This window comes from Podarcis erhardii, assembly GCF_964252035.2.
Source record: "Podarcis erhardii genome assembly, chromosome: 17".
Classification (NCBI taxonomy): domain Eukaryota; kingdom Metazoa; phylum Chordata; class Lepidosauria; order Squamata; family Lacertidae; genus Podarcis; species Podarcis erhardii.
Window position 1 is genome coordinate 2,269,921 of NC_138515.1, and position 17,071 is coordinate 2,286,991.

Sequence of the window (17,071 nt, forward strand, 5' to 3'; positions counted from 1 at the left end):
CCCACAGAGAGTACCGATACATATAGTGACCAGCCCATCTCCAGGTTGTCACAGTAATATTAGATGAGCACCCCTACAGTATACATTATTCCAACCCATAAAATAACAATGGCCATTTCAGAAGCCACTTGAAATAATATTTGACCTCCTGTTTAATAATGTGTTATGGATGCCCCCTCTTTTTTTTATGGACACGCAAGTACCAAAACTGGCTAGATCTGCTTTGTCACCAAGAATTCTCTGGGGTCATAGTCTAGCTCAGGCTTTGTCTTGGCATCTATCGCAAGCAGTTGACAACTGCCCTGAGTTGGGCAAGGTCCTTGGGAAGAGCCCTCAGTCCTCCGTTTAAGCCACCATGTTTCCTTTTGGGATCTGCAGAAACATCTTGCCCAGACCCAAATTGAGAATATGTCCAGCTTCTGGTCTTGTGCCTTCTTGCCCTCCCAGAGTGTGACTCCCAGTCCGAGACGGTGCCTCGCTCTGTTTCTGCGGTTCAACATGAGGAGCGCTTTACGCCACAGCGAGTGGGCCCAGTTGGCTGGCGGCGAGGTGAGCGTGGCAACAACCGGGGACTAGTGCCTCCCATTGTCCTGCCTGACAGGTGAGTGGCACACCTTGAAGGGAAGACCTGGGGAAGAGAGTGGCAATTGGCCCGTGTGAAGAGAGTTACTTACTCCTAAACTGTAAAGCTAGGTTTAATGAAATAAGCTGGAGAAGTGGAAGCATCAAGGTAGCCGGGGGTGAAGTCTTCCCAAAGTCCTCTCTGCTAATCAACCAAAGCACATTCAAAGCACTGGATGAGTGTACTCCCTGGGATGGGTGCTAGTGGGTCCCTAACTCTTCATCTCCCACTGCAGCCCCAGTTCATATCACTATATAGATATGGTAGCTCAGTGACAGAACTTTGCATGCAGAAAGAACCCGGTTTGATCCCTGGCCTCTCCAGGTCCCACCCAGAAGAGAACCCTGTCTGTAATCTAGACAGTGGCGATCAGTCCATGTAGACAATACTAACTGAGGTGGACCATTGGTCTGATTCATTAAAAGGCAGCTCCCCTGTGTTCCTATGCTGTTGACACTGGGGACGCAAGGGAGGAGCTCCTTCTCAAAAGCCAGTAGAAGCCACACGGGGCCTGGTCGAGATGAGGGATGTGGCTGGGGGCAAAGAACTAAAGCTACATCCCTGCCCCCCCTGCCTAATATGCCTGGATTCTGGATTCCTCTCCCCTTTGACTGCAATTTACTTTATAAAAAGCCACATGCTAATTGCATGAATGGCGTCCTGCCTGAATGTTGGGGTGTCTCCACTCTTGGGCTGTTGTTTATGCCCCACAGCAACTGCAGTTCACTTGTCTTATTTGGAAGAAGCGTTCATTCCCTCCCTCTTGGGGGGCGTGTTTGCCAAAAGAAGTTTATGGAAACCTCTGGCACCATCAACTGTCCTATTACCACAGCCTTCGTCTTTATCGTTTCTTTGGGGCTGTCCTACTATATACAGCACCTCATTGTTCCAGGCAGCTAGTTGTGACACCTTGTAAATGCTTTCCTGTTTTGGAAGGGGAACACTTTCCTTTGCTGAGGTGGCTCTTTTTACTGCTTTTGAAGCCACACAAGCAGGCTGCCAGTCACTAGCTAATATGCTGGGCCACAGCATGCGGGTTCCTGTGGGTCACTTGTGGGATGAGAAGTGGCGCAAAACGTATGAGTCATCTCAGCGGGACTACGCAGGGCCTCCCCTGCAGCCCTGAAGCCATGCCTGGACTCAACTGCAGAACAGAAAAGAGCTGTTTACAAGACAGGCCACGTTTACCACTGACCAATAACTGCAGCCTGTGGGGAAGGAAAAGGGTCTGTGGCTTCCCTCAGTCCAATTAAGGTTGATATGGATTTCCTGGGCCAGATTACTTTGTGGGTGAGTGGGAGCTGGGTTGCATTCTCCTCTCTGTATTATCGGAGTTCTGCATTTTGCCCAGAACCCACAAGTGCATTTGTGAGTTAAAATGTGCCTGTCTCTTTAAGGAACCTTTTGACCTTGTTCCAAGAAGCAGCTTTTTACAGAGCTGAAGAGCTGTGATGTTCTGTGATGGTGCTGTGCCAGGCCTGGTCTAGGCATGCAGGAGCCTGAGGTCATAGAGTCCTTAGGTGGCAGATTGGGCTGCATTGGTTCAGGCTGGGGGTGGGAAATGACATGAAGAAGAAGAAAAGAAGAAGAAGAAGAAGAAGACGAAGAAGAAGAGGAGGAATGCCAGTCTAACAGCAAATTATACATTTTAGATAGATTTTTAATATTAGTATCTAACAACTCCATTTCCAATTTTGTTTTTTCCGTTGCAAAAACCATTTTTCTTATCAAGCTTATGTAGCACCCTGCTTGTGGTTAATGCTTAGCTGGAATGAAATATTCAACGCAGCAATAGAGAAATTGAAATAATAATTTATTTGTCATACAAATAAATTATAGGCACAGTGGTATATGGTTACCAAAGCTCTGCCTGCCCTCCAGCCCTGATGGGCAGCACTTATATTTCCTCAACCCAGCCCCCTTGCTCCTCCTTTGGCTGCCTCTGTCCAATCAGCCTGGTTGAAATTCCTATTGGCTGTTTGCTAGAACCAATCATAAAAGATACACCCAATTCCTATTACCTTTTATGGGAGACAAAGAGCTATATTTCCTTCTATCCACAAATGGCAGACAAGTAGCCATATATCTTACATTTGCCTCGACAAGGCACCTTAATTATCAGATCACCTTTTGCCCCTGTTGCCCCTGCATTCCAAAACAAATGGCTAAAACAAATAGCTCGTGTTATTAAATTCTATCTAAACAGAGATCTTGGGTTCACATTCTCACACACCATCAATGAAATAAGAATCTAACATAAGAATCTAACATTTCTTACTTTCTAAATCCTTTGCCTAATTACATTAAGCCAACAAATTTCATACATAACATAAATAGCTTTTTAGAAGAAAAGGCCTTTGCAAAGTAAAAGGAACTCAGTAAAAAAACCACAGCTTTTTAAAAAGCCTCTTCAAATTACACCCCCCTTTCCCAGCCAGCTGCTTTCCCCATGAGCTCTCCCCAAAATTCATTGCCTTAAACCTTAGGAAAATATGGCTAGGGTCTGATGGGAGGCACATGGTATTATTTTCTGTTAAACAATAAATCTTACTATTTACCAACTCTTAATTAGTGTTTTTGCAGCTTGATTGTATTCTGTAATATGTAGGGTCAGTGTAACCTTTGCTCCCAGCCTGTATTTCCCTTTTACAACTTTGAGAAACTTGTCTCCTGTTACTGCTATAAATCAGGGGGGCCCTGTTCAGGAGGATAAACAACTACCAAAGTACTTAGCCAGCTGCTTTTCTGCCTGGCATGAAACATACAAACATTTGCAAATATATCTTTAAGCTCATTTTAAAAGACAGGCCTTGATCAGATGCCTCACTTATACAACTCATTGATCTGATAATATTGTAACCATCCATCCAGTTTATCTTTAATTTGGTCAAATGGTCTTAATTTAAATCCTTCATTGTGCATGGAGTTCTTTTATGTGAGAGAATGTTTTTTAAAAGGCAAGTTCCTCCATTTGCAGCCTGAAGTAGCACAATCCAGTCTACCACATTGGGACTCTAGGGCCCTTATTTTGCTGCCTCTGTCTATTTAAAAAGTATACTGCCCTTAAATCATAAATTTCCTGGGTAGATCAACTAACAGAAACACTGAAAAACAGTGCTTGATATGTTCGTGGCCCAGGGAGCAAGGAGGAGAAATACATTGGAGGGTAAAAGCCTGGTAAAAGCATAAAGGGGTTTGTTATAGAAATATATTAGTGTAGGCACCAGGCGAGCCTCCCTGGGGTGAGAATTCCACCAGTGAGATGCCGCTACGAAAAGGATGCTCTCTTCAGGGGCCCTTGGTGGGTTTACCTGATACATAACCTCCGAGGCTGCTTGATGTGAGAGAAGGCAATCCCTCAAGTTTCCAGGTCCCAAGCCATGTGGGGCTTTGAAGGTAAGCACCAGCACTCCGCTGCATGTGTAGACCAAGATTCAGGAGGAAAGTCCATGGATATTTAGAACTAATGGGCAACAGAGGGTCATAAAGGTACTGGAAACAGGTGCCCCATGATGCTCCTATATAGTGACTTTTTATTTCCAAGAGGACTAGAGACTTAGGGTGCATACACAACATACATGGAAAGTGCACAATTTCCTCCAAATAATCGTGGGAACTGTAGTTTGTTAAGGCTATTGGGAATTGTGGCTGTTGGCAGGGTAAACTACAGTTCCCATGATTCTTTGCAAGAAGCAATGGGCTTTAAATATATGATGCGTATGCCGTGGCGGAAGCTTGTTTGTTTTAAGAAAAATAAAAGGGAAAAGAGTCAGGGTCCTTACAGCAGTGGGAGTGCTGGGTAGATGCCCCTCTGTGCTGAATAGTTACTTCAGGACTCCCATGGGTGGGCTAAGCAAAGTTAGTGTTTGCAGCTCCCCACTGTGGCCGTGCTCTGAGGACCTCTAGAAAGGTGACTGTGGGGAAGCACCTTAGGCTAGCTCGGGAGGAAAATTCCTCCCACCGGCTTTTTTTAACAAGTTTCTATTTCCCCCTGTCGCTTACCCTGGCAGCGAGAAACAATCTAGCCCCCGGAGTTCCAGGTTAGAGATTGACACGGGACCCTCTGTGGATGAGCCGCTCCCTGAACCCGCCAGCAGGTAGGAGAAGGTGTGGCAGACAGACCTCTTCCCAGGAAGTGGCAGCATCTCAGCGCTGGCTGCGTGGTGGAGGATGACGGCACCTGTAGGAACGGTGGCATTCCACCCCAGAGATGGCTGTGCCTGGGCACCTTGGGGCCGGATCTGTCTTATAAGCAGATGCTCTTTCTCTCTCTTTCCCAGGCTGCGGATGAATTCGGATGCGGGTGGTGGGGGTCGCCAGCGTGGTGGAGGGAGCAGCCCCATCCGCAAGCTGGCATCGCCCTTCATGGATGGGGGCCGCCTGTCCTTCCCCCTCCTGCAGCCTGCCCAGCCCAGGACCTTTCACCCAACTGAAAGGTGAGAGCAATGAAGAAGAAAGCATGGGTAGGTGGGTGAAATTCCTCGTGGTTGCAAATGTACGTTAGATGGATAGCAATCTCTCCATGTATGATCTAGTTGAGATTCCTGCATTGCAGGGGGCTGGACCTTCCAACTCTACAATTCTATGACTCTTGTATTCCCAGGTGTCAGGGACTGGCAGGGTGTGTAGCAGAGGCAGGGGAAGGGCTTTACCATTTGTGGGGTTTTGTGCCTCCCACGAGGCAGGAGTCGGGGCTGGAGGAAGGGAAGAGGCTGAGCAGTTGGAGACAGGGGAGGAGGTGCAGAACATGCCAGGAGAAGAGGAAGAGACATGTCCTTAGAGAGGTGGCTGGTAGAATCCCTCTTCCCTGCTGTCTCCAAGGACCAGGAGGGGTTTGAAGAGGCAGGCACAGTGGCAACAGCCATGTAGGAGAAGCTGCAGGCTGTTTGCACACATCCCATCAGGCAAGAGTACCTAAGTTTGGGTGGAGATGTGGTCGCCATTCTGCTCAACAGCTTGGAGCACTAGCCTGGGGAGGGGATGCCAGCTGCTTAGCCACCAGAAGCGAACGTGAGTGTTCGGTGCACCTTAGGAGCTACCACAAGTTCATGCTTTGTAATAAAGAATTAAACTGCTGTCTGTCTGTCCTCCTTCAGCTGGGTGTGCTCAGGGCATCAGAGCTCTAGTAAGGTCCATGGGAAGCCCTTGCCCCGGGGCAGAAGAGAAGGAGGTGGGTTGCTTCTCATTAGAATCATAGAATTGTAGAGCTGGATGGGACCTGAGGCTCATCTAGTCTAGCTTCCTGCAATGCCAGAATTGCCACTAAAGAATCCCTGATAGACGGCCATCCGAACTCTCTTTTGAACCTCTCTTCAAACTGCATTGATGATACCAGAGTGGCCTGGGATCTGGCCATGCAGAAGTGACTCCACCACTCCGGCAATGTAATAGTTGGGCCTTTGGCTAGATCTACAACCTATGCAGCAGATGAGGTGGCAGAGTCTTGGAGTGGTAAAGTGACCGTAGACATGAGATTCTCATTTTAGAATCAAACATAGGAAGAAGGCTTATAACAAGGAACACCACTGGTCCATCTAGTTCAGTACTGGCTACACTGACCTGCAGAAGCATTGCAGGATCCCTGGCAATGCTGAGGATTGCCCCGGGGATTGCACGCAAAGCAGTTGCTCTGCCATTGAGCTGTGTCGCTGCCCCATGGATGCTTCCTTACGTTAAAAAACAACAAAGCTCACTGCAAGTCGAAATCTTATATATATATATGGGAGAGCATTCAAAAATGGTTTTCCTCTGTAGGCAGATTGAAATGGAACAGTCCATTCTGCCATCTCATTCTGCCACTGCTTGAGCGGATCCAGCCATAGGGATCCATTAGTAGGGAAAGAAGAATCAGATGAGCAGCAGAGGTGCAGGTAAGATGATGCTGGAAAGATCAGGGAGAGTTTGGCAAAGTGAGTTTTATGCTGAAGAGTAACATCTTGCTGAAAACATAAGGAATGCTGTTACTGACATCATAAGCTTGTCAGAGCAGTGTCAGGAAAAAACCAAAGGAGGCAGGCAGTACTTGAGTTTGTATGGAACAGTGATCCAGAGTAGAAGTAAAGGCATCTTACCTCTGTTAATCTGTTCCTGTGTTGCACAAAGATAAGGAATGTCCCTCCATAGATTTATAGTGTAGCCTGATAGCGCGCGCTCTCTCTCTCTCTCTCTCTCTCTCTCTCTCTCTCTCTCTCTCTCTCTCGTCATTGTGGTTAGAGAAGTAATTTGCAAAATGCAAAGGCACCTTAAGTCTCTAGCATACTCTTCCCCCAAGGAAATGTGCCCTGTGACCCTGCCCATAACTTCCCATCACTCTGGGAAACGGAAGCGCAGAACAACATAGCTGAGAGGCAAGCAGAGAAGTGCAGAGATTTAACTATGTGGACTAGAATCCTGATGATTCAGTTAGGGACAATAGGAGGTCTTAAATTTGATACTCTCTTCTGTGCTGTTTGCTTTGCCCCAGGCCAGAAGTTAGCCCACGGCCCTGGGGAGTCAGCAGCTCAGAGAGGCAGGGGCCGATGGAGAAACGGGTGGAAGTAGATAAGGTAAAGTGCCAATCATTTTCTCTCTTTCTCCTAATAGAACATTTCTGCTGCCTCTGCAGTTCCTCTCCCCCCCACCTGCCCTGCTCCCTCACCAGTCTTTTTCTCTATTTCTCAATTTTTAGGAGGTTGCCAGAAATATGGATTCTGTGTTCAAGGAACTTCTTGGAAAAACGTCTGGCTTGAAGCACATGGGGGTTGACGATGCCCTCACCCACCCTGAGCAGCCAGAGCCCTCAAAGGGCACCCCCGCTGGCAAGAAGGGAGCCATCCCTGCCAAAACGGTCTCTTCGAACAGGGTGCTCCTGCGGGGCAGAGGGGTCTTCAAATCCTCTGGGAACGGAGAGTGAGCCAGACTTGGGGTGGGGGGAAGTGTCCCCAACATGTCTTGCCCAATACTGTGATAATCTTCCCCTTCCCCTTCATCTTCTGAATACCAACTCAGGGCAGATGTGTGAGTGTCTCTCTCTCTCTCTCTCTCTCTCTCTCTCTCCTGTTACAAAATGATTTGGGAGGGTGGTGATCTGATTTTTATGGGAGTTTAATTTCAAGCCGAATGCGTTAAGCAGAATTTGCTATCCAGTGCCCTTGTGCACCCTGGAGGCGAGTCTGGAAGTTTTAATGTTGTGGATTCGGGTGTGTGTGTGTCGGGGGTGGGGGTGGGGAGCTGCTTTAAACATATGGCAACTTTTAGGATTGTCTGCCCCCACCCGTTCCGCCTCTCCTCTGCTACCCGTGGTTTGCACTTGGATTTGCATGTGAAAGTGGTGAGGTGGGGGACCAGGGTTCCTTTGGATCTGTTCTTGGCTAAGGGCGGGTGGGTGGGGGGCTAATAGTGACTAGTGTGGGTTACACTGCAAGGTGTTGAAAAGGAGGATTCTCTCTCTTGTATGTGTGTTCTGTTCCTGACATGATTCACACAAGCCCTCGCCAGCTGTGTTCTCTTCTTCCCTCTCTTCCCTCCTGCTTCCCAACCCCGCAATGTATCCCTTGTTGCTTCTCACATTTGTCTGGATTTGTAAAACTCTTCCCCCCCCCCCACGCTGTCCCCGGTGCAACCTCATCCCTGTGCGCATCACCCTTTTACATTGGGGCAATAAGTAAGGGGACATAATTGGGGGAGGGCATCCATGTGCCAATATTTCCCTTGCATTCAAGGAAGGTCTACTTTGTTCCTCTCTCTCCTTTTTTTTAAATAAAAAGTCTGAGCTGCTCAGTATTAATCAGGGCTGTGTGTAACTCTATGCTTTAAAATTCTGTGCCAAGAAAAGCTGAATTCTTCAACCTGTATAAATTATGCAAATCAAGCAAACTTGCGTGGAGTCTCTTTCATAATTTATTCTGCTTGGGCTAGTCAAAAAGAGGGGCAAGCATCTGTACAGTGCTCTGAGATTCCACCCCATGGAAATCTTACTAAGCCACTCTTGTGGCTTCTAAAATATCAACAGGCTTTGGACCACACACTTTCAAGCATATCTTTGCAGCCATTAAGGCTAGAAACTTGCTTTAATTTTTTTTTATTAAAAAAATACAGCTGAGATTCTCAGGAAGTGGAATTTGGTGGCCAATACCACATCCTGTGCCTTTTTGGTTCTCTCACAGAATCACAGCATACACACAGCCCTGGTATTGATTCTCTTCTCCATTACCAGAAACAATTCTGTACTGTGATCTCCCCCTGCTGTCTCTTGCAATAAACTGGATTTGTAAACTCTCCGCAGATAGCACCCTCCAGCTGGAATTTTTTTATGGAATAAACACGGCACTGAAGGATCTCTTGGGCTTTATTTTCATACCATGCAGATTTGTTTTTGTTTCTTTTAACAAAAGGAAAATAGTCATCTTTCTTTTCAAAGCAGGAATTGACACTAGTGGCTGAACTTGGATTTTTGTAACTGTGCAGTTGCCACAGTGCTGCTGTTTCCCCTGCTTGGAAAAATAAGTGCTGAAAGGCTGTCCCTGACGGCACACCGTAGCTTCAAAGGGCCGAGAGAATAAATGCATGAAACCTTATGTCTTGTGACTGTCGGTCCTAGGAGAGGATGGAGCTAATCGCAACATGAGACATGATGCTTTAATTCTGTACACAAAGGAATTCATACTGTGGCACACTGTGAGACAGAGGGCTGCTTCATGGGGGCAGAAATAGAAGACAGACAGATGCATGACCCATAGGGCATATCCTACTCAGAACGCCTGTCATGCCAGCCTAATTGATGAGGTTTCTCCAAAGTACTTCCCACTAGATTCTGTCATGTGTGTGTGTTTAGGGGCTGCTATTTGGATTTCCCATTCCAGACCACCACTTTGGCTTGGCATGTGGAGGACAGGGAGTTAGAGGAATAGCTCCACCAGCCGGAAGCTCCCACCTAGATCCGGCCTCTAGCTGGAGGAAGGCAAACCCCGGAGTCCTGTCCTGGTCCCAAACAGAGCCTCAGTCCTTGGCACGTTCCTTGCGCAGGGCCACTCGGACGTCACCGCAGACCTTCCCCACAGCTTCGAAGAGCGGGTCGCAGAAGGTGCGTATGCAGAGGGCATAGCAGCGCCCACAGCACTGCACCTCTATGAAGTAGCTCTTGATGCAAGGCATGGCTCCCCAGATGTGGCAGAAGGAAATGCAGGCAAAGAGGAAGCCCCAGAGCAAGGCGAGGGGCACGCCCAGGGCCCCCGACAGAATCCGGTAACACCAATACTTGCTGACAGTAAAAGTGGTGTTGCTCGCCTTCCACACCCCGTCAAAACTGTGTGTGCCCTCTGGCTCAGCAATCACATCTTCAAAGTCCACCTGGCAAGGTAGGGAAAAAAGCCATGAGTCAGGCAGGGCTTAATTTTAACCAGGATATGAATTTTAGAAAGTCTTGTTGAGCATCTCTGCCTCTGGGGGAGCTGCAACCAGCCTTGCAGATCTGGGTTCTAGCGTGTGATGGCTAAGTGCTCTTTGCCCATAGCTAGACATTGCACACAGCTGCATGTCACAAAATAGCCAGGCCAAAGCAGCTTCTGGTATGGAATGGCTATGAGCAGCGAGACAGCAAGAGATGGTGCTTGCTTAAAAACCCCTCCCCAAAGCTGTTTTTCCTCTTGGTGAAGCTCTAAGCCTGTGCTCACCCTCACAGACATTTGTCTTCTACCCTATGTGGGGAGTTGCAGTCGTCAGGATAGGGTTACGCAACCTCCCATCCCAGCTGCTTCAGTACTCCAAGCTGTTCCACGCAGGAAGCTGCCTTTTCCCCTGACAAGTGGCCAACTATGTTTTGTCACACACATTTGCATCATGAACATCTGAAGAGTCAAAAGGAAGCTCTTCACACAGCACATAGTTAAACTATGGAATCCGCTCCCATGAGAAGTTGTGATGACCACCACCTTGGATGGCTTTAAAAGAGAATTAGACAAATTCATGACAGACATGGCTAGCAGGAGCTACTTGCCATGATAGTGCCTCTGAAGACCATGAGGAGAGGGCTCTTCTATTCAGGTTCTGCTCACAGACACCTTTTGGGCCCCTGTGAGAACTCGATGGGATCTTTTGTTCTTAGGTGGCCTGTCATTCTGCCCTGGTTCTGCCCCCACTTCTAGAAGAGCCAGGAGGTCCACAATCAATGGGCAGAAATGTACGTGAGGATGAAACACCTTTGGGGAAGATTCTGTCCCAAACAGGATATGTGCCAGCCGACTGGCCTTTCTTGTATGTTATTCTGGCTATGTTCTCATGTTTCATTCTTTCTATTTTCCTCAGTCGTTTCCTCGGATTACATGGGCAATTTTTAAACATACTGCAATGTAGTGATTTGTAAGGCTCTCTATGGCCTTGGGTCCAGCTTACCTCAAGGATCTCTCCTAACCATATGAATCCTTTGGGCTGTTCAGGTAATCAGGAGAAAAGCTTTGCTTTGGATGGCAATTTCCTGTGTAGAAACCTCAGTGGGCTCCTTTGGCTGGTTCTGTGAAACCTCCTTCCTTGGGAAACTTGCCTTTACTGGCTCTACAGAGCCTTTACAGAGCTATGACTGTTGTTTAAGCACACCTATTTAATTTCCTTGCAGAGGCAGACCTCTCATGCACCAAGAAGAGGCACCTGCCTCAGTTACCAGAGTTGAAATCCACCATTAGAGGTGGCAGACAGATCAGACTGATGAGACCAAACCCAGAGGAACTTCTGGTAGAACCTCCTGGTGCATTGCACCTCCCCCCCCCCCCATGTTCATTTGTGGGAGAAGGATTGTCATGTAGGTTTTCCGCCCCCAGCACTAAAATAGTCCCTGGACTTCTGTGCAAATGGATCATAATCCATCCTAGATTAGAGAAAGTGTAAATTTACAGACTGCTTTTAATGGTTGGGAGCTGTCCAGGTTCTGCCAAGAAGGGCAGGGTTGGTGTACAGTTGTACCTTGGAAGCTGAACGGAATCCGTTCCAGAAATCCGATTGACTTTCAAGACATTCGGAAACCAAAGTGCAGTTTCTAATTGGCTGCAGGAAACTCCTTCAGCCAATCGGAAGCCCGGTTGGACGTTGGGGTTCCAAAGAACGTTCGCTAACCGGAACACTCACTTCCAGGTTTGTGGCGTTCGGGAGTCAAAATGTCCGAGTACCAAGGTGTTCGGGGTCCAAGGTACGACTGTATTTTAAATCATGAGCAAAAGTCAGATTAAAATGTAAAGAGATGAGAGCAGACCTCTCAAAGGTAGAGCAACGTGATCAGCATTAAGTGGATTAAACGTCAGCATTATCCTTCCAGAGTGCCATTTTCTTTCTTCTTCTTTTCAATCTGTCCTTTTTATAGCCTTGTTAGCTTCCTTGCAAGGTGGGATAACCACCCTTTGACAGAGTCATAAAGCTAAAAAGAGAACTGCCTCCAGTTCTGCTTCTGAGGGCCAAACATGGAACACAGAGAGAGGAGGCTTTGCTTCCCCACTGCAGTTGGAATGACCAGACACACACAAACACACACAGCTTGGAGCCTTGGGGAGTACAATAAAAAAACACCACACCACTTGCCTGGTCACCTATGGGCAGTAAGAATTGCCATGAGGTGACCTGTAAGACTGGAAGCACTTGCATAGGGAAAGAGATTGCTTCCTTCTCTTTTCCAGACTATACATGGGCTTGTAAAATTCATGAACCCACAGCATTACTGACCATTTCCTTGTCAGTGCACACTACACATTAAAGCACATGGCTTTCCCTGCAAAGCAGTGCTTTTTTCTGGAGGTACTCAAAGGTCTGCAGTACTGGCACCTCTTTTTTTCTAGAAGAAAAGCACTGCTCAGAACAATCCTGAGAACTGTAGTTTTTGAAGGGTGCTGGGAACTGTAGCTCTGAGGTGGGGAAACTACAGTTCCCAGGAATATTTTAGGGGAGTTGTATGCTTTAAATGTATGATGTGGATGCAGGAAAAAGAAGTCACTGGGAATCAAACTCACTTCAGGTGTATTACATACCATATTGGCCTGAATATAAGCCTCACTTTTTTTTCCAAATTCCGACCATGAAAAGTTAAAGTGTGTCTTAACTTCGCAACCTTACAAAAATTGGCTTTTACGATATTGCTGCAGACATAGTGTAAAACAGAACAGGTGTGAGTGTCTGCGGAATTTTAAGGGAGTGGCTTATATTTGGGTATTGTCTCTTTTTCCTTTCCCCCCTTGAATTTTAAAAGTGCCGCTTATATCCGGGTGCGGCTAATATTCAGGCCAATATGGTAATATGTGGAATATTGCAAGTGTCTCTTTTAGCAATCTGGGGCAAATTAGCTCCTTTTAATCTAAACTACCTCACAGGGCTGTTGTTATGCTGTGAGCATTGCTCTGAGCAACATGCAGGAAGGCAGGATAAACAAGGAATCAAGTGAGGAAGCTGGCTATCTTTTTTATACAACAAATAGGCGAGGTTATAGTAAGTCCACTGGGAGATGAAGATTGCATTACTTATTCTTAGGACCTCCTCCACCCTGCCCCAGTTCCTGAGGACACCTGGAGTGGCAAGCCAGGGTCCCAGTCCGCTCCTCCTCAATATAATGGACAGCAAATCATATGCCCCTGATCTGGCACCAAAGAGCATTTCTCAAAGGGCCCCATGGCCACCAATTGCCAATTCCTACCTGTGATCCCATGAGCCTCTGGTGCTTGGGAGAAATGAACATGGATGTGGGTCTGAGTTACAGAAATAGCCACCACTCTGAATTTTTTGGTGGTGACCAATTCTTTCTAAAGATGAACTAGGAGGAAGCGACTGCCACTATGGGCTGAAGGACTGTTCCAGCTGCCTTTGAGATCTCCCATTCACTCTCCTGTTTTAATTCTATTCCACAAAAACATTATTTCATGTTTATGGAAATTTTAGCTGTAGGTAGCTTTGCAGTCCTGCACCTGAAGCTCATGTCTTTGAAATAAATGCAGTGAGGGTGTCAGCTGAGGCATCTGCACTCTGTTTCTGGCTCGGTGAGAGGTCCAGTACATTGGCCATTCTCTCTCACTGCCCTTAGGCCACAAACTGCCTCCTACCTCTTTCTCCCTCCCTCTTCAAATCCTCTTCACAGCCCAATCTTTTCTGTGAAGACCTAGCTGACTCTTCCTCCCCTGCCGTGCCATCTTCACTCCAGCTGCCCCAAAGCCATCCCTTGGCAACTAAGGGCTCATTCACACTTCGGCTTGTCCTGCATCGAGAAAGCAATGGGTGGTTGTCCTGCTCCTTTCCCAGGGAAAGCCACTCTAGCTCTAAATCGGAGCAAATGGCAATCCGCAGAAAACCCAAGCTGCCTTTTGCTCCAACTGAGTGCTAAAGAGCAGGGGAAAGCAGCGGCACAAGAGGAAGTATGGATCAGCCCTACCTGTCCACAAGGACGTTGTTCTGAAACAAATATAAGCACTGAACGGACAGCAGCATTCGCTTAATGGCCATATCCACCCAGACACAGGGCTCAGCCACACTTCTGTGGTCCCAAACCTGCTCTTTACTGCTGTAACCTGACTGACGTTTGTTCCAATTCAGCAGTAAAGAGTGGGCTTTCCCGGGAAAAGCAGAAGGACAAAAGAAAAACCTCTCAGACCAAGGAAAGTGTGGGTGAGCCCACAGACAAAAGGATTCTTGGAGAATCTACTCTCTTTCCCTGCAGCAAATAGCAACAGACGTTGGGCTTTTGTTTGTATCTCAGTTGGTGAAGTGCTTCATGGATCGAGTGCAGAAGAGCTTCTGCTGGTTATGCTGGAAGGAGAAAGGGCTTTAAAGAGAGCTTTGCCTGGGTCTCTCCTCAGGAGAAGGAGGGAAAGGGTGGGTCAGTGCTGGGACCCAAATGGGAAGCAACTGAGGACCATGGTGGCCCCTAAACAGCCACTGACCTATTCTTCATCTAAGTAACTGCATTTGCTGCTCATCACTACCCATCCCTATTCTTATGTTCTCCCCTTGCTATATATATTATGAACAACATTAATGTCCTGCCTTTCTGCCACAATATGAGATGCTCAATGCGCTTTTAGAGTGTGTGTTCCATGGGGCATATATGCCACTCTCCCTTTTTTAGGGGAGTTTTGTGCCATAGCAGAGATGAGCAGAAGGTTGATCAGGATCTACAGGTATTACAGTAGACCCCAATTGTTTTCACAACAGCAGCAACCCACCCACCCCAGAAAGGCTGGTGAAACGAAGAAAGCTTGCCAAGGAAAGGAGGGGTGGATCTTCTGCCTGAAAGGGCTGTGAGCTCAGTTCTGGCACTGAAAACAAGCTCCTCAGAGGAGCACTGTCCCTTGATCTCCCCCTCTTTTCACAACTTTTGCACCCGGCTCCTGCTTGTGGACTTTAGGGTTCTGGGGGAGGTGGATGGGGGACAAAGCAGATCCCTCAAGTTTTAAGTCTCACTTGGTGCACAAATGAATATTGTAAGGGGGCGGGGGATAGAGAGCTCACTCTGCTTTCTTTAAGTTACGGTACTGCAAAGGAGCATTGGTGCTATCTGCAGAAGGAATTTTCTCTTTTGTTCCTGGGCTATTTTTGAAAGCTTTGCCCACCCCCACCTCCTCGCTCCATCTGCTCTCAGTCTAAAGGGAACTTCATCATTTTGCATCCTCAGGAGTGTGCTTCTTTCTGCCATTAAAATAGGAATGCTCTCACCTTTACCACTTCTTGGTTGATCTGCTTGGGGTCTCTTTCCACCAGATCTATCTCTTTGGTGAGGGGGTCCCGGGAGTCTATCTTCCCCAGGGTTACTTCTTCTTCTTCTTCTTCCTCTCTTCCTCCTCCTTGCTGGGCCATGGCTCCAGGCCGTTCCCTGCTTAGCTCCTTTCGCTCTGAAGAGCTCCAGCCAGTTGTCACTGGCTGTCAGGACGGAGCTCTCTCTCCCCACCTGCTGACTCCGTCTGGACTGCCGTCCACAGATAGGGGAGTCTGTTCTGAAAATAGTCTGCTTCAAAGCCAGAATGCATCTGCCTCTAGGGTAGGGCAGAGGTTTTTTTTTTGGTAAGGCTTAGTATAGTTTATGGTATAGTTAATGGCTCTATCCCTTTTTTATTTCATAGCATAAAACAATTGCAATAGAATGTTGCTATGAAGGGTCTCTGTATTTGTCCATCCAGCTGAAAAGAACTATCCAGGTGGCAGCCAGGATTTCAGAAAAAATTAAAGGGTATCTGTCATATCTGGGTCACCTATATCTTGTTAAAACGAAAAATATCTCTCCTCCCTTTTTCTTTTGCTCCCGATTACAGCATAGGGAAACTAATCACCTTAAATGTCAAAGGACAGAGGACCTCTAGATGAGATTACTGCACTGCATTAAACACGGGGCTGCCTCTGAAGAAAGTTCAGAAACTTCAGCTGGTGCTGAATTCAGCAGCCTGGTTGCTCTGGACAAGATGGTTTGAGCATATAATGTTGATCCTGGTCTGACTGCACTGACTGCCAATTAGTTTCCGGGTTCAATTCAAAATGCTGATTTTGACCTATAAAGCCTTAAAAGTCTTAGGACTGCAATATCTCAAGGGCCAACTCTCCCCATATGAACTGACTAGGATCCCGTGGTCATCATATGAGGCCCTTTTTTGTGTGCCTCCTCTGTGAGAGGCCCAGAGGGTAGCAGCACGAGACGGGTCTTTTCTGTGGTGGCTCCTCATTTATGGAATACTCTTCCCAGGAAGGCTCACCTGCTGACACTATCATTATATATCTTTAGGTGCAAAGCAGCTGCTTGCTTCTATAACCAGGCCTTTGGCCTTTGAGAAGTAGACAGGTGTTTTGAATGAATCCCCCACTCCATTGGTTTTAATGTTGTTGTTGTTTTGTATGTTGCTTTGGGTTGTCTTAGACAAGATAAAGTGACTAACAAATAATAATAATAATAATAATAATAATAATAATAATAATAATAATAATAATTGAAAATAATTTAAAGTAAGAAGGTGGAAGCATTGTTGTCCATGGTGTGCTCTCTGCAATGCACTGAACACGGGGCTGCCTCAGAAACTTCAGCTGATGCTGAATTCAGCTACAGCAAAGGCATCATTTTTCCACCTCTGCCGTGCTAAGCGGTTGGTCCTTTACCTTTCCCGCCCTGATCTTGCCACTCTGATCCACGCGACGGTCACCTCCAGACTGGATTATTGTAACTCGCTCTACGTGGGGCTGTCCTTGAGACTGACCCAGAAACTCCAGCGGGTGCAGAATGCTGCAGCGAGACTCCTTATGGGGTCCTCGCTGTGAGATCACATTCACCCGGTGTTATACCAGCTGCACTGGCTCCCGGTGGAGTACAGGATCAGGTTTAAGGTGCTGGTTTTAACCTTTAAAGCCCTATATGGCCTTGTACTTATGGGAATGCCTTTCCTGGTATGTCCCGTGGAGGACCTTATGGCCCACAAATAATAACACCTTGGAGGTCCCGGGCATCAAGGAGGTTAGGCTGGCCTCGACCAG

General features: G+C 47.2%; 2 protein-coding genes across 2 annotated transcripts in view; one reads left to right on the plus strand and one right to left on the minus strand.

Annotated features, from left to right (window-relative positions):
* Positions 1-8,880, plus strand: part of ARHGAP4 (Rho GTPase activating protein 4) — a 57,134-nt gene extending 48,254 nt beyond the window's left edge. The window contains exons 19-23 of the mRNA XM_081844526.1: positions 448-601; positions 4,633-4,719; positions 4,903-5,058; positions 7,086-7,167; positions 7,290-8,880. Of these exons, the coding sequence (XP_081700652.1) occupies positions 448-601; positions 4,633-4,719; positions 4,903-5,058; positions 7,086-7,167; positions 7,290-7,514 (704 nt within the window). The 3' untranslated portion in view covers positions 7,515-8,880. The remainder of the gene's footprint in view (positions 1-447; positions 602-4,632; positions 4,720-4,902; positions 5,059-7,085; positions 7,168-7,289) is intronic.
* A 50-nt stretch (positions 8,881-8,930) lies between these two features.
* On the minus strand, positions 8,931-15,528 carry LOC309331970 (caveolin-3-like). Its single transcript, XM_081844579.1, has 2 exons — positions 15,275-15,528; positions 8,931-9,949 (listed from the first exon to the last, which is right to left on the minus strand). Exons 1-2 carry the CDS (start codon positions 15,413-15,415, stop codon positions 9,599-9,601), a joined length of 492 nt encoding a protein of 163 aa, XP_081700705.1. The 5' UTR covers positions 15,416-15,528; the 3' UTR covers positions 8,931-9,598.
* Between the last annotated feature and the right edge of the window lie 1,543 nt (positions 15,529-17,071).